Raw genomic sequence first — 25,887 nt, 5'->3', positions numbered from 1 at the left:
TGGAGAAAATAATAATAAAAATGACAACAACAACAAATAATAATAATAATTAATAATAATAATAATAATAATAATAATAATAATAATAATAATAATAATAATAGAAGATGATGTGTATGGGAATTGTCCAGTTGTGCTGCAGGCTTCATTAAAACACTGGAGCCAGAGGAACTGCAGGTTGTCTGGGAAGACTACAAAGTACCGTATTTTTTGCTCTATAAGACTCACTTTTTCCCTCCTAAAAAGTAAGGGGAAATGTGTGTGCGTCTTATGGAGCGATTGCAGGCTGCGCAGCTATCCCAGAAGCCAGAACAGCAAGAGGGATTGCTGCTTTTGCTGCGCAGCGATCCCTCTTGCTGTTCTGACTTCGCTTCGCTGGAGAGGCGCTGCGCAGAGAGGGAGAGCTTATAGAGCGAAAAATACAGTAAGCTCCTTTCCCGTGGATGTTCTTTTGTACCACAAGAGTCCACCGTGGTTCCTATCTCGGGTTTTGGTGGCGAGACTTTATTAGATAAAAGAGTTGGCTAACTTGGCAGGTGGTCTTGGGAATGGTTCTCAAGAGTCCTGGCTGCCGTGGATTCAGGAGCTCCTGAGAACCCCACCCTTATTATAATCATTTTTGTGCAAATATATAAAATAATAACAGACGAAACAAAATAGAAAACCATAGCAATATAATTTCTAATAAATGAGCCCTGCCAAATACGTAATAATTTTAGCAGACTTATAGTTTTGTTTTATATGCCTGGTGCTTTATAGTATTAGACATTCATGAGCACAGTGGACCAGCACCCCCCCCCCCCACCGGATGATTGTGATGGTCTGTACTTTGGCTTCCCAACAGAGCCCTGAAGAAGTTTTCATGGAGATCAGGAGGCCTCTGGAGTGGCACTGCAAGCAGATGGACCATTTTGTGGGACTCAATTTCAACTCCAATTTCAACTTTGCCTTGGTGGGGCACCTGTTAAAAGGTAGGCAGATAGCCCAGGTGGGCCTACTTCCTTTGTCTCAGACCATGTCAGTTGAAGGTATGTGACCCACTGTTTACAGACACTCACTGAAACATTTCCCCATCAGGTAAATATTCCCATCAGGTTTTATAGAGGCAGTTTCATTGGTCAGGCTGCCAGGTAATTGACATTTAAAGCACACCAATCAGCCCACCACAAAAATCCTGGAACTGTACCCTTCACAGAGTGACACTTCCAAGCGCAGTTAAGGAACTAGAGTTCATAGGATTTTTCAAGGGAAGTGCTTTGAATGTGCTTTAAATACATAGTATGCACACAGCCTCTGTTTGTTTGGCAGACTCAGAGGGGGGCATGATCAGATTGGCAGCTGGCTTCAGATTAGTTGCAGCCCCCAACACAGCCAGTATTTTGACTGCTTGTGCTGTAGACGACAGATTGTGTGTGTTGTCTTTCTGCTGACATTCTGTGAAAGAGGATGCATTTATTGATATGTTTTCTGCTTGCTTTTTCACATCTTATTTATGATGTGAATCTTACATACCTGTAAAGCTTTGTTCTCTGTTAATACATAAAAGGAAACTCTTAGTCTCCTGTTCCCTAGGATTCCCAAGGGGCCGCCTTTATTCACTGCCATTAGAGCGGCAGTGAAGAATACAGAACACCTCCGAATCAACGGAATGGAGGGCAAGGGGAGGGAGGGCTGGGAAGGACAAGTCAGTTGGCAGTACTTGGAGGGAGAGAAGGAGCTGAGGAGAGAGACCTGTGGGGAGGAGGAAGTGGAGGAGAAAGCAAATGGACCAGACCTCAGAGAGCAGGAGAAGAGTGAACACAAGCAGCAGAGCCAGTAGGCTGAAAGACTGTTTTTATGATGCAAACTGAGAGGTACAGTGGTGCCTCGCAAGACGAAAAGAATCTGTTCCGCGACTCTCTTCGCCTAGCGGTTTTTTCGTCTTGCGAAGCAAGCCCATTGACGATTTAGCGGATTAGTGCTATTAGCGGTTTAGCGGCTTTTAGCGGCTTATCGGCTTAGCGGATAAGTGGCTTAGCGGCTTAGAAAAGGGGGGGCAAAGGGGGGGAACCCGCAGGAACTCGCAAGACATTTTCGTCTTGCGAAGCAAGCCCATAGGAAATTCGTTTTGCAAAGCACCTCCAAAACGGAAAACTCTTTCGTCTAGCGAGTTTTCCGTCTTGCGAGGCATTCGTCTTGCAGGGCACCACTGTATTCCATAATGTTTCTAGATACAGATAATCCTTGTTTTGCACATGTTCAAAGCCAAATGTGCGGGCCATTTTTGGGCTCCGTTGTACGCGCTGCTAAATCTGGGGTTGCCTGTATCCATTGCTGAAAACCACAGGAGGGGAGAGTGCTCTTGTGCTCAGGTCCTGCTTGCATCTGCTTGGCTGCTGTGAGAACAGGTTGCTGGACTAGATGGGCCACTGGCCTGGTTCAGCAGTCTCTTCTTATGTTCTTATTCAGCTAGGAACATAGGAAGCTGCCTTGTACTGAGACAGGCCAGTGGTCCCCCTGGCTCAGCATTGTCAACAGACACACAGTCAAGTGGTAGATTTGGGTTGGGCTGTGTGTGCACATTGGGAGTGGGGTGTGGGTGGGTGCATCTTTTCCTCATTTAAATGTGTGTGCTTATACAATAAATAAATCTTCATATTCATTAGACTCCAGAGTGATTACCAGTTTGCCTTTCCTCCACTGTGGTTGAGAACCGCAGTGGATGCAGAGGAGGTAGATGAACTGAACCCTTTTGGGCTCCAGGAAGCAGTTCCTGGAATGCTCTCCTATGGGAAATTATCTGTGCAGGTAGAGAAACAGCACAACAGGGAGTAGGCTGGATTAGAACTCTTCTTCCTGAGATGCTAGTTTTCTTCTTGCGGGGAGTGGTTACGGTGTTGGGAATGGCATCTTCCACCTGGCAGGTTGAGGTGAGCTAGTCTGTACTATAGCCCCCCCCCCCATGTGCAGACAGAGCCCAACAGAACCCTATTCAGGCATTCTTGTAATTGGGAAATTCCACAACATGTGATCGAGGGGCAGCAGAGAGGAGCTCACTAGCTCTGCTCTCCTCTGTTCTTGTCTCCCTCTGTGATCTGAAGGGCAGCTGCCTGGAGAGGTGAGCCTGCTTCTGCTTTTGAAAGTTCTGGGCGGTGTAGACCCCTGAATTTCCAGGAGTGCAGGAGGCTTCCTGCTTCAAACAGTTGCCCTTCAACATGTGGAGGGCAACAGGAAGAGAAGGCAATGTGCTTGTCCACCCCCCGCCAAACATACACACACACACAAATTTTCCTTATTAGAACACCTGAATTTGGTTAGTGAGATGGGCAGCTGCTCCTGACTCACAACTGACTCACAGTTGTCATTGCATCCTTAATCAGATTATAACTTCAATGAATTTCAGTCCCTGTTAATGGTGCCTATCTCTGTCCTCACTAAAGACCCTGAAATACATTGTGTGACACACAAACCCCCCATCCATAAAGTGCTTTGCAACCATCTCCCTGTCCCTGTAGATAACTGACTGCTTAACGCATTTTTTACCCGTTTAGGCTATCGGCATCCCTCTCCAACCATCGTGGCAAGAACAGTCAGAATTCTACACACGCTCCTCGCTCTGGTGAACAAACATAGGAACTGTGACAAGTTTGAGGTGAATACCCAGAGTGTGGCTTACCTTGCAGGTAAAAAAACCCAACTCTATTAGGCTTGTATCCAATCCAATTCTAGCATCCAATCTGACCGTTCTTCTCTTTGCTATTAACAAAATGTAAACAACAAAGGAGAGAGCTGGTGTGGTACAGTGATTGTAGCGCTAGATTATGGCAGAATCCTCTCCCAGTCATGAAGTTCCCTGGGTGGTTGGGGTCCCTTAGTCTGTCTCAGTCTAACCTATCTCGGAGGGTTGTTGTGAAGATAAAGTTGGATGGGGAGAGAAATGTGTGTACTGCTTTGAGCTCCTTGGAAGAACATACAATAAAGGAAGAACTACGTTGTGTGTGTCGTTTTCCCTTTCCCACCCCTGAAGAGCTGGCTTTTTAAAGGTTAAGCCTCTCCCAGCTCAATAGGATGGTTTTTGGAGTGTTTTCATCAGTACGGATCTGTAGAGCGACTCCTCATTTTATACTGCAAATTTGTTTGTTTGTTTCTATTAAGCCAATCACTGAAGCTTTTTTCAATGTGTTTGATTTTGGAATTTATATCCCACTCTTCATCCCTAGACCTCAGTTAAAAAGTTTTTTAAATGGTTTATTGAATTTATGTTCTGTGGAGCTCAACACAGCATACGCGGAGGTTCCCAAGCAGCCTCCCATCCAGGCACTGACCATACCCAGCCCTGCTTAGCTTCAGCAAGGAAGCAGCATCATGTGCCTCTGGACTGTGCCCTGGGGCCCCCTGTGGAATTTGGCAACCTGTAAAAATGATGCCAAGCAAGCGCATTGGAGTGCATTGTGCTTATTTTCTGCAACTGATTCTGTTTCTGCCTGTCGTGGAGAATAGACAAGTGTCGTGCAAGGCACCAAAGTCCCATTTTGACACCACTGGGACTCTGCTCAACCTGAACCCCTTCTTCTGAGTACTTGCCAGTGTGTTTTTGTAGCCTTCCTTTGGAGTCCTGAGGGCTGGATTCCAGCCTGCCCTACCTTGAAGGAGGCTTGGAATACTGAATTCTTTATGCAATAGCAGCTTCTGGACCTCACTGAGTAATAAGAGAGCAGCTACATCCTGCCTTGCTTTACATATCACGTAGGCTTTGGGAGATTCTGCAGCAAAGTATATACTTTGGACATCTGTTTCCTTCCTTTTATCATTCAAGCTTTACTCACTGTGTCCGAGGAGGTTCGAAGTCGGTGCAGCCTAAAGCATAGGAAGTCTCTCCTCCTGACAGACGTTTCAATGGAAAATGTACCAATGGAGACATATCACATACATCACAGCGATGGCAGCTTCAGGTCAGGGGTCCTCCTAAACTTTTCATAGGATGGTACATTTTAATTTGGGATCAAGGAAGTTGTCTGGGGAGGGCCGTAGCTCACATGCTTTGCTTTCAAAGGTCCTGGGCTCTGTTGCTGCCATCTTGAGGTAGGGCTGGCGAAGGAAACCTGCAGAGAAACTTCTTCCAGCCAGTGTAGACAATATTGAGCTTCCTGTGTTCACAGCACAATTTAAAATGGACAGGCGACCTGCGGCCCTCCAGCTCCCCTTGATCCCAGCCCAGTGGTCAGGCATGATGGGAGTCGTGGTTCAGCAGCATCTGGAGGGCCGCAGGTTGCCCGTCCCTGATTTCAAGCCATAGGTTCAAAATCTGCAAAAGGCAAAGTGGACAGGAAGGTAAGCGGTGTGTGATGCTTTAAGTTGAGGGCACATGACAGAGCAATGACAGGAGGAACGGAAGGGAGGACCATGTGGGAGAGATTAATTGATGGTGTCTCATTGTCTCACCTCTCGCTTGGAGGCAGGCAGCTGGAACAGCTGCTGAGTTGCAGCTCTTACCAGTTTGGGGCCAAAACTTGAATTTCAAGGGCGAGGGGAGCTGTGAACTGCATGCATGGCAGAGTGTGTTGCAAGAGAGTTGAGGGCTGGCTGCTTTTGAGGGGGGCGGGTTGATATCGCTCTTACTCTGCTCTTTTAACAATAAGTGGTGCATTGTTTTCTGAACATTTGGTTTGTCCTCTCTTTCAGGACACTAAGGGAAAACCAGCCATGGTCTTCTCCCAAGGGCTCAGACAGACATCTCGCTGCCAGTTACCCAACGGTGGGGCAGATCAGCCCACGCACGAGGAAGTCCATGAGTTTGGATATGGGACAGCCTTCTCAAGCCAACACTAAAAAGCTACTAGGTTAGTGGGGAGTTTCACGGCTCTCTTTGTCACTAGGTTAGAGGCATGTGTGAAGAAGGCAGACCTGCAGACCCGGCCCTAAGAGACCCTGGGCTGATCGCCTTTTTATTTTTCTCTCTTAGCTGGGGGAGGGTGGGGGATAAACAATTTTGGTCTGCCACTTTTGTGGCAAGCTTTACATTCTGCTTCCTGTTCTGACCAGACTGCCACTCAAGAAAATGTGTACCCTTTAACAGCCCTATTAAAGTAAGCCATCCCTAGTTACTTGCCAGCAAACATTTGGTGTATGACTAATTTTTTCAGCCACAAATATCAAAGCATCATTGTTCAGGCAGGATACAGAGTGGATGTGAGTGCATGCCGATTTACTGTTTTCATTTCCTGATCTGTTTCCCACGCCCCGCTCTTTGATTTTGATTTTTAATATATATATATATATAGGTACAAGAAAGAGTTTTGACCATTTGATGCCTGACACAAAAGCGCCTAAAAGACAAGAAATGGAATCTGGGATCACCACACCTCCCAAAATGAGAAGGGTAGCAGAAAATTATGAAATGGGTAAGGAACAAAGCTATTAGACCCAGCTACTAGTTAACATGTCCTGGCAATATGAAGGATTGCAAATATAGCAGGGGAGTGGGGAACCCAGCTGATCTTAGGGCATTGATCATTTGCCTGAGGCCACATGGCAATCATGGTTGAGACAGGAACTGAAGCCTGGTCTCCCAGGTACAATATCAACTTTCTCTCAAGTGAGACACACTTGCTCTCATACTAGTGATTTTCATCTGTTCTGATGGCACAATAAGTAGATATGTCCGTTCTTGCTTTCCTTATTACATACATTGCTCTCTTCCTGCAGAAACTCAAAGGATATCGCCACAGCAGCACCCTCATCTCCGGAAAGTATCAGTGTCAGAGTCCAATGTCCTCCTGGATGAAGAAGTCCTCACAGATCCCAAAATCCAAGCCCTGTTGCTGACCATCCTGGTACATGCACTTTTTATCTCATTCTTGGCGTCTTCAGGGGTGTGGTTAGATTCCCACCATGGGCAGTTTGCAAGGATTTCTTGCTTTGCGCGCGAAAGGTCCCAAGTTTGACCCCTGGTGCCTCCAAGTAGTGCTGGGAATTTTATGGAGGAAGTTGGTGCTTTGCTGAATTCTGAGGCAAGAAACACTATCTTAATTCTCACCAAAATCTTATAGTGCAAGGCAGAGTCACTCCAGATGACCTGGGGCTTGGAAATGCTATGCTAAGTGCATTGTCAGGCATCCAGCCCACTTGATGTTCTTCTGCTATTAGTAACGTCAAAATGACCTGATTCAGGAGGCAGTTTTGTCCAGCTCAAGACACCCATCCTGTATAAAAATACAAACTTCATTCTTTCCCTATCTCCCACCAGAAAAATAAAAATCCTTCTCCCAGATTTGACTGCGGGCTTTTTATTGTAGAATTTACACAGAAAGTACACCTAGAACCTGCCATCCCCCCTTAGTAAATGACACCCCTAAATATTAGCCTCTTAATTGTTTTCAGTTTTCTTTCTGTAAAGAGAAAAGCACCCAGGACATAAAACATCCCAAGAAATCCATTTTCTTGCCTTGGGGTGCTTATTTGGCCAAACCAATGTACCAAAGCAGTCCTGTGGGGCTTCTGAAGCAAAACTGATCCAGGGAAGCAGATTTAAGTGCCTTGGAGGGATAAAAGACTCAGATTTGTTTGGGGAACTACTCCAAGGTACATTGGGATTTGATCCAAACCTGTTTGTGTAAAGTTTTTGTTGTATTGGGTGAAATTATGTGTACATTTGGTCAGTGTTCATAAGATATCTTCCCATTCCCACCCGGCACAGATCACAACAGATTTAAATGGTTGCCCCGTGGAAGTGATTGATTAAAGTCTGGGTTTTCTAGTTTTCTTCTGCAGTGAATAGATTCATAATCTAGTCAGTTGCTTGCATTGTGTTTCCTCCAGCATGTTTTAGAAGCACAGTAGTCAAGGCAGTAGCTCACTGGGACTTAGATGTTGACCTTTTTCTTTCGTTCTTTCCCCTCCCCCCCTTTTTTTTGGCAGGCAACACTAGTAAAATATACGGCAGATGAGTTTGACCAGAGAATCCTGTATGAGTATTTAGCAGAAGCCAGTGTGGTGTTCCCAAAGGTCTTTCCTGTTGTGTAAGTGTTCACATCTTCTCACAACACGTCTGCTTTCTGCTTGGTTTTTAATGATGAAGTGATATACAAATTCTGCTAAAGGAAAGGAAATTTAAACACATCTAATGAGGGTTCAAACCTTAGGAATTAATCTACCAATAGAGGCTGGTCCATTGGGTTAAACAAGGCACTGCCCTACCAATTTCACTCTGTCCTCAGCCAGCCTCCATTTGCTTGCCTTCTCATTTATAACCAGTCCAGGGCTGGTCCTCCTTAGGTCTCAGTGCTCAGCAAGGAAGAGGATTGGGACAAAACTATAATTAGTTGGATGTGCTTGTCATTGGCTCTGGCTTTACCTACTGTTGGCCTCCAAACTTTTGCTCTATGTGTCCCGATAGGCACCTGACCCCACTTTTTGCTGATATCTCTTTCTCCCAGATGAGTGGAGTGACGAAAAAGACACCATACAGTGAGGATAAATGGTAGATAACTCCTTACAGAGTTTCCATTCAAGGTTGATATTTGTTCAGAGGATTGACTCCACTTGCCAATGCATCTCTGGGAATGAATTCCCCAAGCCTAGAACCATACAGATGTGCATCTTGCTGTGTATGCTGTTTAAGAGCAGGCTCGTAGTTGGACAGCTATTACAGTCAAAATGAACTGGAGCCAGCTGTCGTCAGCTGTTAGGAAGTGCATGTTTATCTTGAGTTTAGCCTGTGCACCCAAAGAATCTCAAAAATTGTAGTTTGGAAAGGTGCTGATAATGATCTGTTATAGATCCCTAGCCAGCCTTATAGAAATACAGTTCCCTTGCAAAAGGGAACAACTGTTGATGCCTGTCTGTCTGTAATGCACATATGCCCTCCATTGCAAGCCACATGTTGTTAGGATAGATTTGTTGGCTAAAATAGGCTGTGCAGTCCACCTTGCTCACTGTGATGAAAACTTAACAACTGATGAACTGACATGGTGTGTTTGGTTGCCTAGGCACAATTTATTGGACTTCAAGATAAATACCCTGTTGTCGCAGTGTCAGGATCCCAATTTATTGAATCCAATTCATGGCATTGTGCAGAGCGTGGTTTACCATGAAGAATCTCCGCCACAGTACCAAACTTCTTATCTACAAAGTAGGTATCTTGCAGCTCCTTTGAAAAAAGGTCTCAGATGTTCAGGTATAGAATAAAGGCTAACGTTTAAACCCCACAAGCATGGTTGTTTTTAATTCTGTATACTTTGCTTTTCTCCAAAAGACAAATTGGATTGCCTTTCAACAGAAAACTGTGAACAAAGTGGCTTACCATTTTAAAATGACAAAGTGTTGCTTCTGTGGGCGTGTGTCCCATCAAAGCCCGTTCCCCCAAGTGCATCTGTTCCCTCCCTCCGGAGACAAAAGCCTGGAATCTGGTCTGTTTCATTACTAGTTGCCAGGGAACCAGAAGAGAAGCTTGACCGCACAAGCTGTATTGTATATTCCATCTTTTACGCCAGAAAAGGTCCTGCTCCTGGTAGATGCCATCCTTTCTTTCCTGAAGGAAGGCACCAAGAGCAGAGTTTCTGTTGGTTTCTGTGTTTCACCAGTGGCTCATCTTGAGGCCTTGGTGTTTCATTCAGGAGAAGGTCCTTCCTGGGAGTAGCAGTGCTCAAAACTCCTCCCCTAACCACCCTTGGCTGCATTTGCTTTTGCTTTAGCAGACCCTTTGGTGTCACTTGGTAGCTCTCAAGTCAGAGATGAGGAACCTGTGGCCCTCTAGATCTTCTTGGAGTCAAAGTCCCATCTCAGCCAGCACAACCAGTGGTCAGCTAGGATTAGAGGTGTAATTCAAGAATACCTGGAGGTTCCCCATCCCTAAGAACATAAGATGGAGCCTTCTAGATTAAGCCAGTGGCCCATCCAGTCCAATATCTTGTTTTCACAGTGGCCAGCCAGATGCCTGTGGGAAACCAGGAAGCAGGACTTGAGGCAACAGTGCTCTTTCCACTTGTGTGTCCCAGCAACTAGTATTTAGAGACGCATGCCTCCAGCAGTAGAGGCAGAACCATTGTGACTAGGAGCCATTGGTAGCCTTATCTTCTAAGGACTGAGCAGATTGAACAAATAATAGTGGGTCCAGTTGTCAAGAAGGCAGTCTCTGCATGTGCTGTAGAGGGAAGTGAGGGGCGGGTGGGGTTTGTCAACCTGGTAAGGTAACCCATCTAGGAGAAGGAAAACTCTGGTCTTCAACACACGCTGCCTTGCAGGATGTCTTTGGAAGAAGAAAAGTCTAAGGAGTAAACCCTACACAGATCTGGAGTCCCTAAAACGGTTGGATGGCACCTTGCAATACCTCCTTCCGGCAGCTCCTGCAGTCAAGCTGCTGCCAAACATATTGCTCTGATTTCCTTTGGACCACACCAGCGAGGCCAAGAGAGAGGTCTTGTCATCTAGGCAGCTCAGGACCGCCATACACTCTGTCCAGGCTTGCACCCCGGGGAGGTCACTTTGGTGCTGCTAATGCAGTGGTTTTACTTCACCCCAAGAGGCGCACTCCATTGTCTGTCTGTCTGTCTGTCTGTCTGTCTCTCTCTCTCTCTCTCTCCAGACGAATGCCAAAAACAACAACTTTTAAAGCTATCCAATCTGGTAGCCATCACTCCTCATTTTTTGTTCATCATTTCTTAAGAAGGTCAGAAAGACCACCTTAGATTCTGAAACTTCCCTTTGATACATCTTCTTCTTTTCTTCTCCTCCTGTTTTCCCTTGAGAGACAGGAAAATGTGTTTAAATGGCTTTTATGCCGCACTGTTGCATTTTATTATTTTAATGGAAGCAGCCCTGAGCAACGGATTATTTTATTGTGTACTACATCAGATGCTAATATGCGAGTGATAGGAGAATATTATCAAAACAATGGGCTGTATCCAACGCACTCCATACTCAGAGTAGACCTTTTGGAATTAACGGACCTGATAGTGGCAATAAATGGGTCAACAGTGGGGCAATTAAAATGTTAAATGTTGTACTACACTGATTTGGGCTCATGTGTATGACATCTCTTGGTTTTTCCACACTGAATTACTTGGCAGTGAAATGTGTGAATGGATACCCTTGCAAAGCAAGTGCATTTGAGGGGAAATGAAAGTGTGTGTAAAAGGAAACAGAAAATGTATAACAAGATACTCTACCAATAAATCTAGCACATAATAGTCCCTTTTGTAGCCTAAAAGCAATGTGTTCTGTCATATGACAGAGAAATGGTAACATATTTCCTAGCCACTGCTTGACTGACAGTTACTACTGGAGGAAATAAAATGCCACCCACATTAAATACAAAAGTTTGGGAGAAGGTTGAAAAATGTATCAGTTCAACAAAATACAGTACAGGAGAATGTTAAACCACAACTATAATTGGGAAATTTGTAAAAATGTTTTGTTTTTCTATTTATCTGCATTTTTGTTTCTACAGTTAAAAAAAACCAAAAGTTGAATATTTTGTCATTACTTCTGCTTTGTATTTGTCCTTGTATCTACTTTTACAGTTTTTTTTGATAATTTAAAAAGTGATGTTGTTTTTTCTATTAAAAAAAAGAATCTTTGTGGTTTCTTCGAATGGCCCATTGAACAGTTATCACAGGCTGCTGATGTTGTCAAGTGATGTTTATGCATTTGCAAACATTTGCTTTTGATGAGCAAAGTATGAGGAACTTCTTGCAAACGTACTTCTTTGCATCTTACCCCATCTTTCTTACTAAGGTGCTCATTCATGTTTTGCTTTTTTTGCTGGTTGCAGGTTTTGGATTTAATGGCTTGTGGAGGTTTGCGGGACCATTTTCTAAGGTGAGCAGTCGGGGCCTCTTTCAGCTGAAACCTTACATGGCATTTGTAGTAATTCTTGAGTGGACAATTGAAGTCCCTGTTGGAGGTTAATAAAACTTGCACACACTTTTTTGATGTTGGTTAATTTATTTAATTACCCCCCATAGGCTAAATAGTTGTCCATGACTTATTAGTCAGCAGCTTTAAAAAAATGTATTGTCTCCTGGATGATGTCCAAAACCTTTGAGAGTAGACCCTCATCTCCTGGGCAGCAGACAGGGCCAGTCAAGAGGATTCTTTCCAGGAGAGGAGCCGTTGTGCCCTCCTGGGCTGGCCCTTCCTACTGGCAGTGCCACTGGACTTTTTGGTGAGATCCCTCAGGCTCATAACTTCAAAACATTTAAAAACTTTTTGGGTTTGCTTTGTGCAGCTTCCCCATTGGCCTCCCTGCCCCATCTAGCTGGAGGCACAAGGAGGAGAAACAGCACTCCACCAGTCTTTCCCTTCTGAACGTGTAGGACCTGTTCATTGGTGGGAACTGCACATCCTAGTAACAGTGGGGCAGCAGGAAGCTTATTCAGACGCACGCACTAGACTGTAAGCCAAAGGCTTTTTCCCCCCAGTGAGAACTAACAGGTAGAGATGGTGCTGATCTGTTTCTCATTTTTCCAGCAAACACAAATCCCAGACTATGCTGAGCTCATAGTAAAGTTCCTTGATGCCTTGATTGACACCTACTTACCTGGGATTGATGAGGAAACCAGCGAGGAATCCCTGCTGACGCCAACTTCTCCTTACCCTCCTGCCGTGCAGAGTCAGCTTAGTATTACGGCAAACCTAAATCTCTCCAATTCCATGACCTCACTTGCAACTTCCCAGCATTCCCCAGGTCAGTTCGCCATGCTTTTCCATTGCTTACGTCAAGGGGGAAGGATTTGTTAAAACACCTTTGAGGGCACTGCTCCCTTTTTGGGTGTCAGGGTCTTTCACTGGGGCAGCTTATCATCACCCCTTGTTGAGCCTCAAGGCTCTGTTCTTCATTAGACTTATTCTCAGACACGTTTCTTGCACTGAATTTGTGGGGGGCAAAGGTGGGGTGACTTTCCACTCACCTGTTCCTGAAGTTGGCACAAATCAAGATGAGATAATACATGCAATGAAGTAGTCCAGCTTCATAGACAACAATATGGGATCAGATCTTATCTCAGCCCGGTGGCTTCCTAACTGCTTTGGATAAAGCATACTCAGACTTGGTTTGTTCCCAAATGGCAGTGTTGATACTAATGTACAAGTGCAGAATTTGTTCTTGGGGGCAGAATGAAATGTCCCTAGAAGCTTAAAAATAAACACCCTTTGGCTTCAGTTGCTAGGGTACATAGGAAGCTTCCCTAAACTGTATCATACTATTGGTCCATCTAACTTAGCATTGTCTCCACACTGACTGGCAGTGGCTCGTCAAGGTTTTAACAGCAGATATATATCCAGCCCCACCACCAGATGCCACTGAGAATTGAACCAGGGACCTGTTGCATGCAAAGCGGGTGCTCTGCTGCTGAGCTAGAGTCCTTCCCCACGTTACCCAGAGGCAAACATGCATTACCAGAATCTGCTCTCTTGCTTTCATTCACAGCTCTTTGGTGAGCGAATCTCTCTGCAACTGTGAGTTTGCTACGTTGACTTGTTAGGTCTGCGCTTAAAAGCATGTTGGGCGTATAAGTAAAAGGATATTGTTAAGTAAAAAACAAACAAACCCCAAACACACAAATCTCGATTGGATCAGGCTGCAGGTTTAATCTAGTCCAGCATCTTGCTTCCCATAGTGACTAGCCCGATGCCTCTGGGAAACTAACAAGCAGGATGTCATGGGAAGACCTCTCCCCCACCCTGTTCTTTGCTCCCTAGCATCTGATACTCAGGGAGACATTGTTCCTTATCAAGGCTCTGGGAATTGCTGTTCTCCATGAATTTGCCTAATTCCCCTTTAAAGCTATGTAAGCTTTTGACTATCCTCACTATACCTTGTGGCAGTGCCCCAGCCTTTGAAAGTCCTTGCCACTGCTATAAAGCTATAAAACTAGGTCTGGAGGGGTGGGGTAAGGTAAAGGTAAAGGTACCCCTGCCCGTACGGGCCAGTCTTGACAGACTCTGGGGTTGTGCGCCCATCTCACTTCAGAGGCCAGGGGCCAGCGCTGTCCGGAGACACTTCCGGGTCACGTGGCCAGCGTGACATCGCTGCTCTGGCGAGCCAGAGCCGCACACGGAAACGCCGTTTACCTTCCCGCTGGTAAGCGGTCCCTATTTATCTACTTGCACCCGGAGGTGCTTTCGAACTGCTAGGTTGGCAGGCGCTGGGACCGAGCAGCGGGAGCGCACCCCGCCGCAGGGATTCGAACCGCCGACCTTTCGATCGGCAAGTCCTAGGCTTTAACCCACAGCGCCACCTGCGTGGGTGGGTGGGTGGGTGGGGTGGGGTAGGGGCTCATTATTTCCTCTGAGAAGCTTTCTGGGGCTGATGGGAGTTGTATTTCAGCAGCCTCTGGTGAGCCAAAGATTCCCCGCCCTGGGTGTAAAGCAATGCTGATGGGTGGGATGTGACAGTAAGGGAAAACTTTGAAGGGTACCAGAGTCAGGCAGTTGCATTAGTGATGGAAATGGAAGTAGTAAGTACAAGCTCCCATTTCGTCCCGTAACATGCAATGTAGCTGTGTGAGGTTGCCTCCGCTCCATAGAGGCCTAGATATATATCCATTCCTAAGCAATGTATATTGGTTTGCTAATACACGTTTTAAAAAAGATGCAGAAATGGATTTGCCAAAGTCCCTGGCTCATTTTAAGATGTATTTCCATCTATTGTATCCTGCAAAGCTGTCTTTCCTTCTGTAGTTGAGAAGGCTCCAGGCCCTAAGAGCTTGGTCAGGAAGACTTTTTGCCTCCCTAGGCTAAAGAACAGGGGAAGCAGCCCTTTGCAAAGCCAGATCCTTAGTCCATCTAGCTCAGTGTTGCTGATCTATGACTGCAGTAAGTAAGGCTAATGGCCAGGGGTGATGGGAGCTGTAGTGCAGCCAAAGGTTCCCCCACACCTGGTGTGGACAAATCTAGTACAGTGGTGCCCCGCAAGACGAACGCCTCGCAAGGCGGAAAACCCGCTAGACGAAAGGGTTTTCCGTTTTGGAGGCGCTTCGCAAAACGAATTTCCCTATGGGCTTGCTTCGCAAGACGAAAATGTATTGCGAGTTCCTGCGGGGGTTTTTCCCTTTTCCCCCCCTTTTCCTAAGCCCTAAGCCGCTTATCAGCTGATCCACTAAAAGCCGCTAAACCGCTAATAGCGCTAATCCGCTAAGCTGTCAGTGGGCTTGCTTCGCAAGACGAAAAAACCGCTAGACGAAGAGCCTCACGGAACGGATTAATTTCGTCTTGCGAGGCACCACTGTCTTTTTATAGTATTACTAGTGTCTGAAAAGCAAATGTTTGAAAACTCTCTATGTGGCTGGGATGGGGGACGGGGGGGGGGTGAAAAGGAATGGGAATTTACTTTTTGTACTCTGACAAGCTATTTAACTGAAAGTGAGGTGCTAGGGGCTGTGGCTAACCTGATATCCTACACATCACTAGGTTAGAGCCCCCACGTCTATCCCCCCCAGATATTCATATGGAGGGCTCCAGAAATGCTTTCTGACTTGGACCAGTGCTACAGAAAGGGAACGTCTTTCAACCCTAATCCTTTCCTGGCTTTTGTAGCTATGCCTTAGCTTCTTATATCCAAACACAGTTTTTTTCTTCAATTGGGAAGTGTTTTGTTGTCCTGTGCTAAGAGTCACATCCTTAGCAATGAGCAAAGAGTAACCACATAATCCTGTTCTTGCTGCTGCTTTCACTGTCTCCCACCTGAAACTAGGAGGAGGAACGTGTACCGCAAGCTAGCGTGGAATTGTTAAGAAACAGACCTCTCTAGCTCTAGGTCATTTTGTGCCCTGCGGGTCATAGAACTGTTGAAAAGCAGCTCTTGCCATCCGGAGGGTGGGGGGAGAACCAAAAACTTTTTCAGCATGGGGCAGGTGGGACTCCTGTGTGTTCAGTTCTTAAGACCCATGTGCTAATTAAGGCTTCCCATCCATGAATGCTTCTTCAGCTGTGTTCCTGACCTGTAGGGCAGTCACCCTCTAGTTCTGATTTTGCACAGCAGGTTGTGACATTGGCTATATCTGCGCTACACGTATAAATCAGTCTCCTACCACTTTAAACAGTCATGGATTTCCCCCAAAGAGCCCTGGGAACTGTAGTTTGTTAAGGGTGAAGAGAGTTGTGAGGAAAACCCTGTTCCCTCACATAGCTACTATTTACAGTGTTCCCTAGGAAGAGAGAAATATTGTTAAATGACTGAGAATTGCAGCTGTACTGAGAGACTTAGTTCAACAATATTTCAAATGTTGTTTTTTAAAAAAAACCTTTGGTTTTGGGGGTGTTTTTTTCTCCTTGTTTGCCACCCTGGGCTCTTTTGGGAGGAAGGGTGGGATAAAATCAACATATAAATAAATTTATTTGATGGTGAAATAAAAACTTACATAAGGATTTATTATAAAAGATACTTAAGGATGGAGTGAAAATCAATTCATTCATTAATCTGGAGAGATGCAGGTTTCCCTTCCCTGTCCATAATCACTGTCCTGTAAATGTTTTCTGTCTGTCTTCCAATCATGAATGTTGATCGCTCATCTTTTCTCTTTCATTCTGTGTCTGTGAAGCTTCTCTGCCTTGCTCTAAATCTGCAGTTTTCATGCAACTTCCTCATCCAGGTACTCTCTCTAATTTTCATTCTACTTGCACGAGCTACTGCTTTGATCTGTGCCAGAGCTGGGGCTCATGACAGGAAGAGGAGTTTTATTTTTATTTTGCAAACAGAGATCCCAAAACCTAGGACAGAATAGGGGCAGGGAGTGGGCCTTTAGCACGCGACTGTAGTGCTTCTGCTGCTGGGCATTTTGGGAGGCTGGGTGTTCCAGGGCACAGAGCAGTGAATTTGGACCTTTGTTGAAACCCTGCATCAACCCTAGGATTCTTGGCTGGGTTGGAAAATGGAAATATTAATAATCTCTCAACGCACTTTGCATACTAATGGTGCTGTAGAGACGACAGTTATGTGCCCAACTACATTTTGTAAGGGCATAAGAAAAGCACCCTGCTGGATCCAGCACCTTTTCCCCTGTATTGGCACGGCTAAGTGTCTCCCAGCAAACCCATCAGGAGGGTATGAAGGAAAAAACCCCTCTCCCATTGTTTTTGCCCCCCCCCAATGTTGTTTTTACCTGCCATAGATAATAATAGCCAGTGATAAACCTCTGCAAATTTGCCTTCTCCCTTTTTATGTCTGCCAGCCACCATTGCCACATTTTGTAACTTTGCTCTCAAAGAATTGTCCTTTTAGCAGCAAAATGGATGGAGCTGTCAGGTGAGAATCTCCTCTGCAACGGCCCCAACCATATAGAAAAGTACTTAGAGTTCCCCCTTCAGAAAAGTACTTCGAGTTCCCCAAACCCGTTAAGTATTCCTCACACGTTTAATCTACGAAGCTGCATTTTACTGACATTGTTACTGAGAGACACAATTTGTTTCCTTCAGAAGTGGCAAGATAGCTTTTCAAAAACACACCACACAAACCAAAGTCGACAATAAAACGTGAAGCGGCACTCCTAGTGGTTATATATCGCAGCACATCTGCCTCTCATGCTTCTTTGCCTGGAAGAAGGAACGTTGAAGAATAATAGGAAACTAGTTCCTTTTGATACTTCCCATTGTGTAGGTGTTTCCACATTGTGTGGTTTTTCTGTGTTGCTGAGAAACAGAAAAATGAAATAACCCACAGAAACCGTGAGCTTAGCAGTACCAAGTCTAATTAGACAAGTCTGCTGTTGTATACTTTAAAGTCTAAATTGGTTGGACATGTATCACACAGCACATTTTTGTCACGAATGAGTTACAAGGTCAATTCAGGGTTTCTTAGTGGTTTCGCTAAACCACCCCTTAGCAAAAACCCTCAGTTTTGTCCAAAAAGGCTGATTCACACAATACAAAAGGGCCAGCATGTTTTGATTAAATAAATAAATACCTTGAGAATCAAAGTGCTTATATTCCTGTTAGTATTTTTACTTGCATTCTCCCTCCATAGGACTGAGGGGGACATAGGTGGTCCCTCCCATTTTATCCTCACAACCGTCTGTGGGGTAGGCTGGATTGAGAGAGAGACTGGCCCAATATAACGTAATGAGCTTTGTGGCAAATGGGCAGATTCAAGCCCAGTGCTTCCTAGTCTAAGCTTAGCATTCTGACTACTGTCCATCGCTGGCTGCCTTATCGGTGAAATGACACTCTCAGGATCCTCTCTCTTCTCCTTCTGCCCTGTGCATTTCAGTGTTCCCCAGGTCACACCTTGCAAAACTTGCATTACTGCCAGGGTAGAGGAAGACCTGTGCCTTGTTTTCCTAGCAGCAGCTCCCATACATGTGCAAATGAAGATTGCCCCTGAGTGCAACTCTTTTGCAAGAGTTCAGGCGACACTGAGGTGCATGCTCAGTTCACTCAAGAGGCTTACTATACTGGAAAGGGAACACGGGCACCTCTTGAATTATGCTGTTCCATGTAGCAGTCCAATTTTGAGTTTTGCCTTCTCTCTTGGTCTTCCTCGTTGCCTCTCTGCAGGCTTCATTTGCATGCAGAACAATGGCTAAATAACACAGTTGCTGCAGAAAGAAATGATATGGCATGCACATGTTCATTTTGATGCTGCAGGAATACTAAAGAGGCCAAAGTACCAGGTAACTGGCTGAGACATTGTTGGTTGGGCTGTTCGTTCAGGCTAGTTGTGCGGCAACTCCATGCTGCGACCTGTCGCTCTCTCTCTCTCCCTCTCCCTCTCTCTCTGAACCGTAGATGCAACACTGATTGACTGAAGGTTGCTTTTACTCAGCATGGCGAGAACCAACCTTGCAAACCAGTGAAGCCCACCTTCTGCTCCAATCACCTGACCAGAATTCTTTATGCAAATCATGTATATTAGCATACCTATTTCTGCTAGTCGTAGGCGGGCTGAGGTGGAGCTGTGCAGGGCACAGAAGCTCCGCCCCCCTGCTCATCCACAAGGCCCCAACCCCAAGGATTTCTTAAAAGTGTGGGCCACACACTTCCAATGCAAGTTTTGCAGCCACAAAAGGATGTAAGCAGGCAAGCATCTGCACAGAAATTTATTCCATTGAGGGCTGCATCTGCAAAAAGAGTTCCTTGTGGGGGAGTAGTTTGGACCAAAGGTCCCCTCTTGTCCATCACCCTTTTTAAAAAAATCACTGGCTAGCTAGGTACCCTTGAGAGGCCCAGAACTGGGGCACAGGAAGTAATAGCCTTCCCCTACATTTCCCTTCTCCCCTCCTCATTCCAGACTGCCTCTGAACATGGAAGTTGCCAGTAGTAATGGTAAATGATACCCTTTGGCGAGTCTGGTTATCTCCCCCAAATCCTTCTCCTTTCAAAAGCCATCCAAGCCAGCGGCTTTTCTCCACATCTTTGAATGACGCACCATGTGACGTTGCACATTCTTCTGCCTGTCCAGTGGCGTAGCGTGGGTTATCAGCACCCGGGGCAAGGCAAGTAATTTGCGCCCCCTAACCCATGGATTTGCGCCCCCTAACCCGTGGATTTCCCTAACCCCCAGATGTTGCGCCCGGTGCGGCCGGCACCCCCTGCACCCCCCATGCTACGCCACTGTGCCTGTCCCACATCTACCGCCAATCAAATTTCACATTTGTTTCTTTAAAAAATTTTTTAAAAAAATCAAACCCTTCAGCTGAAAACGCCTGCCAGAGTGACTTGCACAGGCTTAGTAGCAAACAAGGCAATCCCTGCCTGCAGGCTTAGTCTGAGAGACATAGCACACAAGAAAGAAGGGGGGAAAGGATGGTTTGGGAAGATCAGTAGGAGCAGCAAACAGGCACCAGTTACACTTTCCCCACCCTGTGCATGTTTTCTACATGGCTGCCAGGCCCCTTCCCTTTAGTTGTGTGCCCCCACCCCTTCTATATTAAGGATCCCTCGGGGCTCCAGCCTTTCCCTAAAGGGAAGGTGATCCACTCCCTTGATCTTCTCAGTTTCTCTTCGTCTTCTTCCTCCTGGACTCCTGCCCCTCTACCTGTGATATTTCTATTGCCCTTTTGAATTGTGCCTCTTTTTCTGCCATCCCACTTCTTCATTCATAATTCCATTCGTTTTGTTTTTTTAAAACCACTCAAATAATGGGTTTGGAATAAAGGATGCAAACTCAGCAGCTTGTTAGCCTGGTTGTCAGCATTGTGCATCATTCTGTTAACACAAAACACAGTTTTCCTAGGTGGAGAAGATACAAGGGAAAGCTGGGTGCCAAGCACTCACATTTTGCCTAATGTGGCTAACCTACATTTAGCTAGGGCTTGCTGTCAGCCTCCTCGGCGGCACGAGTCTCAGGAAGGCATTGCACACGGGAGCCACACAGACCTTTTTACCCCATGGCTCCCTCAGGGTGACTTCAAAAACATTCCTTTTTCATTTGACCTGAGTCTCAACCGCATGTAGTGGTACATCCAGAATTTATGAATAACAAATCCATGCTGCCAGTTTGTGGTGTTTTTCTGGTCTGGTGCTGAAGCTGCAGCAGGGGTGTCAGGGTGGGAGGCAAGGCGGGTCAGGAGTTGCAGGACCACAGACAGTTCCATGTGAGCAACTTGATGGACAAAGGGTGGGAGCAGAGTGAGCCTTTTTAAGCCTCTGCAACCCACCCACCCCTTTCCCAGGCTCCACCTACCTCTCCCAGGCCCCACCCCCTTGTGGATCACTTTAGATTCTTAAAAGGCCAACCCCCTGGCCTGCAGACCAACACTCCCCCTCTGTTCCACAGCCTCCCACCTGGTGTGCTCCTTGTGCCATTTGGCCAGTGAGATGCTGTGGGAGGCACTAGGTTCCCCCAGAGAAGTAAAGGGCCTGACTCTAGCCGTACCAGTCCTCAGGGTATGGGAGCTTCTTCTGGGGGCTCCTGCCTGAGAATCTTAGGCTCAGGGGGGGTCTCCCCATCTTTAGCAGCAGGCTGCAGATCCTTAGGTGTAGACTTTGCAGCCTCTGACTGACTCTTGCCTGCTGCTGGACTCGAGGGGGTCTTACACCCGTAGATGTTGCTACCTGTGGGGACTACAACATCGCAGGACCGTCTCAGCTCCCTGCAGGACTTTTGTAACTGCTTATAAAAATGTGTGAACCCCATCCCTGCCCAGGTGTTACTGTCTGCTGTGTGCCCCTACTTTACCGACCAACCATGTTTCTGCCTTGTTCAGTTTTCTGTTCTACCTCATGCAAGTGACCATATGCCCACCTATCCTTGCCTTTCAGTGTGAGAAGGGTTTTGAGAATGTTTGGAATAACTTTCAGTCTAGGGTGGCAAGCAGGAAGTGGGGCATGCCTCATTTATTTGGGGGGAGGAGTTGGGGATTCCCCATGTAAAATCCATGAGCTCCGACACCACACACACACACACACACACACACACACACACGTACATCCCCGATATTAGTCAAATGATGCCCCCACCTTCCAACAACCATTGTTAAGAGAACCTTCACAAGAGGCAAAAGGTTGGGCCTCTTCTGACCCCTACGAATTCAAACCCAAAGGAAAGGGTGCTTCTCAACAGTGTAAATGGCATCAACCTCTTGGCAGCAGATTTCCAAATTTGCCAACCATTCTGAACCCATTGACCCACTTGCAATTCTGAGAGTGCCATGGCCCCTGCCCTGTCTGGCTGCTTCTCCCCCACCTGACAGACAAACAGAGAAAAGGCACACCCACACCCCAAAACATTGTTTTCCCAAGGAGTCTGGGTGAAGGTTGGCTCAAGTAGAATTAAAAGAGATCCTCTTGAATTTGCATGAATTTACCCCGCGGCCCCATGTAATTGAATTATAAAGCATACAGTGGCAGACTGAACAGCAAAAACCACAGATCCAGTGCTTGCCAGCAGCACAGGAGCATTAATCTAAAGCAAAGATGCTCAGAGACCTCTATGATTTTTATGCAGGATGGTGGCAGGAACACTAGCAAATCACAAACCACATCTATGAACCCAGGTGATCTATAAGGATCACACCCAGCTCTTTGTGGCATAGCATTGCTGGATCTGTGATCTTTATGCCTCAGTCAATGGAGATAGATGTGTTCTGTGATTTGATGGTGGTTGTAGGTGAAACAAGTAACAAAAACATGCCATTTCAGGAGGATGCTTTGTGAGCATTTGTGTGTGTGTGTGCATATTCCCTCTGACTCCTGTGGCACCCCACTTTCTCCCTGCCAGCTGCTCCATTTCCCTTACAGATCATTCTCCTTTTGAGCTCTGGCTCGAAAAGCGCATGAAGCTGGAAGAGGACATGGGAGGGAATCTCTTCCTCTTTTGCCTTGATAATCCCCCCCCCCCAAGTGTCAACATGAACCTTGAAAAATGAATAGAACTGAAAGAGTAAGTAGGAAAGTGTGGCTCTTTCAACTTTCCCCTTGAGTTCCAGGTGCTTTTTTTTGCCAGGGTGGGGTGGAGGTAACTACCCCAACTACCTCATGATGAAGGAAGCAGTGAGCGAAATGGACCAAGAAGGTTTGCAGGTGCCAGAAGCAGCCCTCCAGGGTGGCATCATGCCAAGCAGACAACCCCAGAGTTAGGCAGTCAACAGCAGCACAACGTTGAGCTGGAGAAAGCTTCAGCCTGAGGAAGCCACATGGACCCATTTCTGCCCCATCTCCTTTATGTGCAGCTCTTTGAACAGGCTCCAAAGTGACTGGAAGCAATGCTGTGTGGCTGGGAACTTGTTCTCATACCCAAATAATGGCAGTGAGAAGTGGACTGGGGAAAAATAGTTAGCAGAACATGCGAAAGCTCTGTGGAAAGAAGTGCCTTCAAGCCAGTCTTCTTGTTTTCCTGTCCTGAGAAATATTCTGTTTGTGCATGAGGGAGCACCCACCGAGTAAGAAATTGGAGTGCTTTCTGCATGGTGAGTTTGAATTGAGGTGATGTCAGGCACCCATGGCACATCGTGCCCTCCTCTCTCACTGTTTGCCAGTGGAAAATGCAGGCAGTTGCACATCCAGCAACCTCATGGATGCCAGGGAAACTGTGACCCTCCAGAATTCATTGGGTGGGCTCTCTTAAGCCTCAACTTGCATGATAAATGGTTGGGGTGATGGGAGCCAAAAGTCCATCGACATCTGGTGGAACACAGTCTCCCCATCCATGCAGTCAGTGAAGGAGGATTTGCAGAAGAGAAAAAGGTGTGTGTGTGTGTTTCTATTCCCTTCTACACTTACAAGATGCTGCTGTAGAGCTTGGCACTAGCATGGTCAGTGCTAGTGCCCAAGATCCAGGAATTCAGAGTGGTACTCCTTTTCAAGTACCAATGGGGGGATTGGCCTACCTTGGAGGGGTGTTATGAGGCTGAAGGTATATTGCCGAGCAGAGGCTCTAGGGAACATTTTTAGCAACAAGGCTTCAAGAATGAAGAAATCTAGTCATTTGGACTGCTTGTGTCTAGCTTCATGGCCTGTCTTCCCTCCCTCCATATCCTGCCTTTGTTTTAGTGTGATCTGTTACTGGGAGGGTTCTTTGTGAGGCCTCCATAATCGATCAAGGAAAGGCATAAAAATGTATACATTGCTCTGCTTCCCCTGGAAGTGCTGAACCATCTGAACGGTGGGTAGCATCCTGGCAACTGTGAAATGAACTAAGCTTAGGGAATAATAGACATTAAAGGCAGGAGCCTAAAGACTCCCCAGTGGTTCATTTTGAGCCCTAAAATTGCACCCTTGCCCTGCGTTTTCCAAATGCAGATAGTGGTGTTCCTCAAGGAATGAATGAATGTGATGCTCTTTGCCAAGGATGCCTGTCAGAGATGCTGATTCAAAGAATGATCTATCAGAACAATACAGATGACACGAAAGGGTGGGCTAAGTCACACCCTACGAGGGGAAGTAACTTGCTGTGACTAGCTAAGAGATGACTGATGTCACAGAGGAGACAGGCTAAGATTCTCTGGCAGAGCTGACCAGACCCTAAGCATTGCTGACCCTTAGCCCCGCTGGCTGGGAGAGATGGGAGTTGCCAGCCCTCAGTATCTGGAGCTGTTGGGGGGCGGCTCTCCCAGAGCAAGAAAGAGTTACACAGCAGGCCAAGTGGCTTGAGCAGCTGGGAGGAGGCTGGAGCAGCCGGAGAAAAAGAGAAAGGCCAAGAGCTGCAGATGTGATTATTAGACCATGGCCCTGCAGGTTACTTCGGTTCTTTTTAAATAAACAGTCAGGAACATCTTGTAACCGAGGCAAAAGTGCCACTTTTGTTTTAGAGAAGTTGATTGCTCCCTAAATGGCAATGCGTTCCCCAGCAACTCAGCAGTCGCCACCTGGGGGTCGGATGTGCATTGAAAAAACTATTGGAACTGCCCTGGAATCCCATTAAGCCCTATCTCTGCTTCTCGCTTCACCAGCAGCTTTTGCCTTCCTTCCCAGCTCCCATGGCATAACCTTGGCACAAAAGAGAATGCCTCCTGCCTCTCTCTCTTCCCCCCGCCACCCATTTTGGATGCTTCTTTGATCTTAACTGTAGGCGGAGCTCCTCCTTGCATGATAATAGCAGGGTGGGAAACCCGTATGGCCCTCCAGAGGTTGCTGGGCTCCCATCAGCCTGGACCACTGGCCATGTTGGGAGTCCTGCTGGAGGGCCACGGACCGGACCCTCCCCGACCCCCAGTTGGCCATTTCAGATGGAGTCGTCCGGCGGAAGCTTCCACATTACCTTTCCCGCTCATGGCACTTCCTTTTTTAATTATCTTTCTTTTACTCCCACCACCACCTTAGGAATCGATAAGGAGAACGTGGAGCTCTCCCCGACCACGGCACACTCCAGCAGTGGGAGGACGCGCCACGGCTCCGCCAGCCAGGTGCAGAAGCAGCGCAGCACTGGCAGCTTCAAGCGCCACAGCATCAAAAAGATTGTCTGAAGCCTTCTTCTTTCCCCTTTGTTTTCCCTTCCTTCCATCCTTGGTTTTCTAACGTGGCGTAAGTACTTCCTGCCCCACCTCCACAAGTGGTCGTGTCGCACTTAATTTCAAACCCTCCTGCCCACTCACCCCGTCAGCCGTGGTGCCAGACGATCAACTCTCGAAACATTTTGTCTGAATTTATTTTGGATTTTCATTTCTGTTTTTTGCCACCTTTAAAAAACAAAACAGAAGCAGCAACAGCAACAGCAACAGCAACAACAACCCTTCTGTTCTTTTTCTTGTTTTTAAGCTGGTAATAGCCAAACTGTGATGAACAGAACCACTTTTAAGAATCTGAAGAAAGCAGGGAAATGACCGTAGGTTGTGTCGAAAGGCAGAAATCATGTCTCTCGCATTTCAGACATGTTTTTGTTACCTTATTGGGGGGGAGCTTGTTTGTTTGTTTATGGCTTGTTTTGTATCTAAAGGGGGGGGGGGGAGTGTTAATATTCAATCCTGTTTGCACATTAGAGGTTTTGATGGCCAGTGGACGCAGTCAGTATCCTGGTTTCCATCCCACATCCCTGTAGCTGTGGACATCCTTTTCCTGAGCTTAAATTGCCTCTGAGCACAAGTACAGTGCAATGAGTTTAACCAAGGGGTGAGAGTTTTTGCCCAGTCAAGGTGTATCTTTAATGATCTAGGCATTTCAGAGTGCAGGGTGTCTCTCTTGATACTCCAGAAAATAGCCTCCTGGGGGCACATGAACCAGACTGGAAGAAGCTGGCTGTGTTATATATAATAGATCAGCAGCACTTCCATCTTGCGAGAGAGAGAGAGAATGAATGAATGCATCTGTGGGGAGGGGCACTTCTTTATTGTAGAGTTGGAAGGGACCACAAGCGTCATCCATTCCAACCCCTTGCAATGCAGGAATATTTTGCCCTACGTGGGGCTCGAACCTACGACCCTGAGATTAAGAGTCTCATACTCTACTGACTGAGCTATCCTAGCTATTTCAATGTTCCGTCCCACTCCACAGCATGGCTAGGGTGAATGTCGTGATTGTGTGGGCCTTTCCTGCTCATTT

The 25,887-nt window shown here is 46.5% G+C and overlaps 1 protein-coding gene across 4 annotated transcripts in view; it reads left to right on the top strand.

Moving 5' to 3' along the window:
• NF1 (neurofibromin 1) overlaps window positions 1–25,609 on the top strand; it is a 162,184-nt gene extending 136,575 nt beyond the window's left edge. For 2 of the 4 annotated variants that reach the window (XM_079955334.1, XM_079955337.1), the window contains 12 exons: window positions 845–971; window positions 3,531–3,662; window positions 4,796–4,931; window positions 5,662–5,819; window positions 6,261–6,380; window positions 6,685–6,812; window positions 7,897–7,997; window positions 8,967–9,109; window positions 11,750–11,796; window positions 12,448–12,664; window positions 16,518–16,568; window positions 24,673–25,609. In XM_079955334.1, the coding sequence (XP_079811460.1) occupies window positions 845–971; window positions 3,531–3,662; window positions 4,796–4,931; window positions 5,662–5,819; window positions 6,261–6,380; window positions 6,685–6,812; window positions 7,897–7,997; window positions 8,967–9,109; window positions 11,750–11,796; window positions 12,448–12,664; window positions 16,518–16,568; window positions 24,673–24,815 (1,503 nt within the window). In that variant the 3' untranslated portion in view covers window positions 24,816–25,609. The remainder of the gene's footprint in view (window positions 1–844; window positions 972–3,530; window positions 3,663–4,795; window positions 4,932–5,661; window positions 5,820–6,260; window positions 6,381–6,684; window positions 6,813–7,896; window positions 7,998–8,966; window positions 9,110–11,749; window positions 11,797–12,447; window positions 12,665–16,517; window positions 16,569–24,672) is intronic. The other 2 variants (XM_079955336.1, XM_079955335.1) reach the window with 1 other exon arrangement.
• The last annotated feature ends 278 nt before the right edge of the window (window positions 25,610–25,887 follow it).

The sequence above is a fragment of the Podarcis cretensis genome, assembly GCF_951804945.1.
Source record: "Podarcis cretensis genome assembly, chromosome: 15".
In the NCBI taxonomy this organism is placed as follows: domain Eukaryota; kingdom Metazoa; phylum Chordata; class Lepidosauria; order Squamata; family Lacertidae; genus Podarcis; species Podarcis cretensis.
The sequence above is the reverse complement of the archived record's forward strand: the minus strand, read 5'-3'. Positions and strand labels throughout refer to the sequence as shown.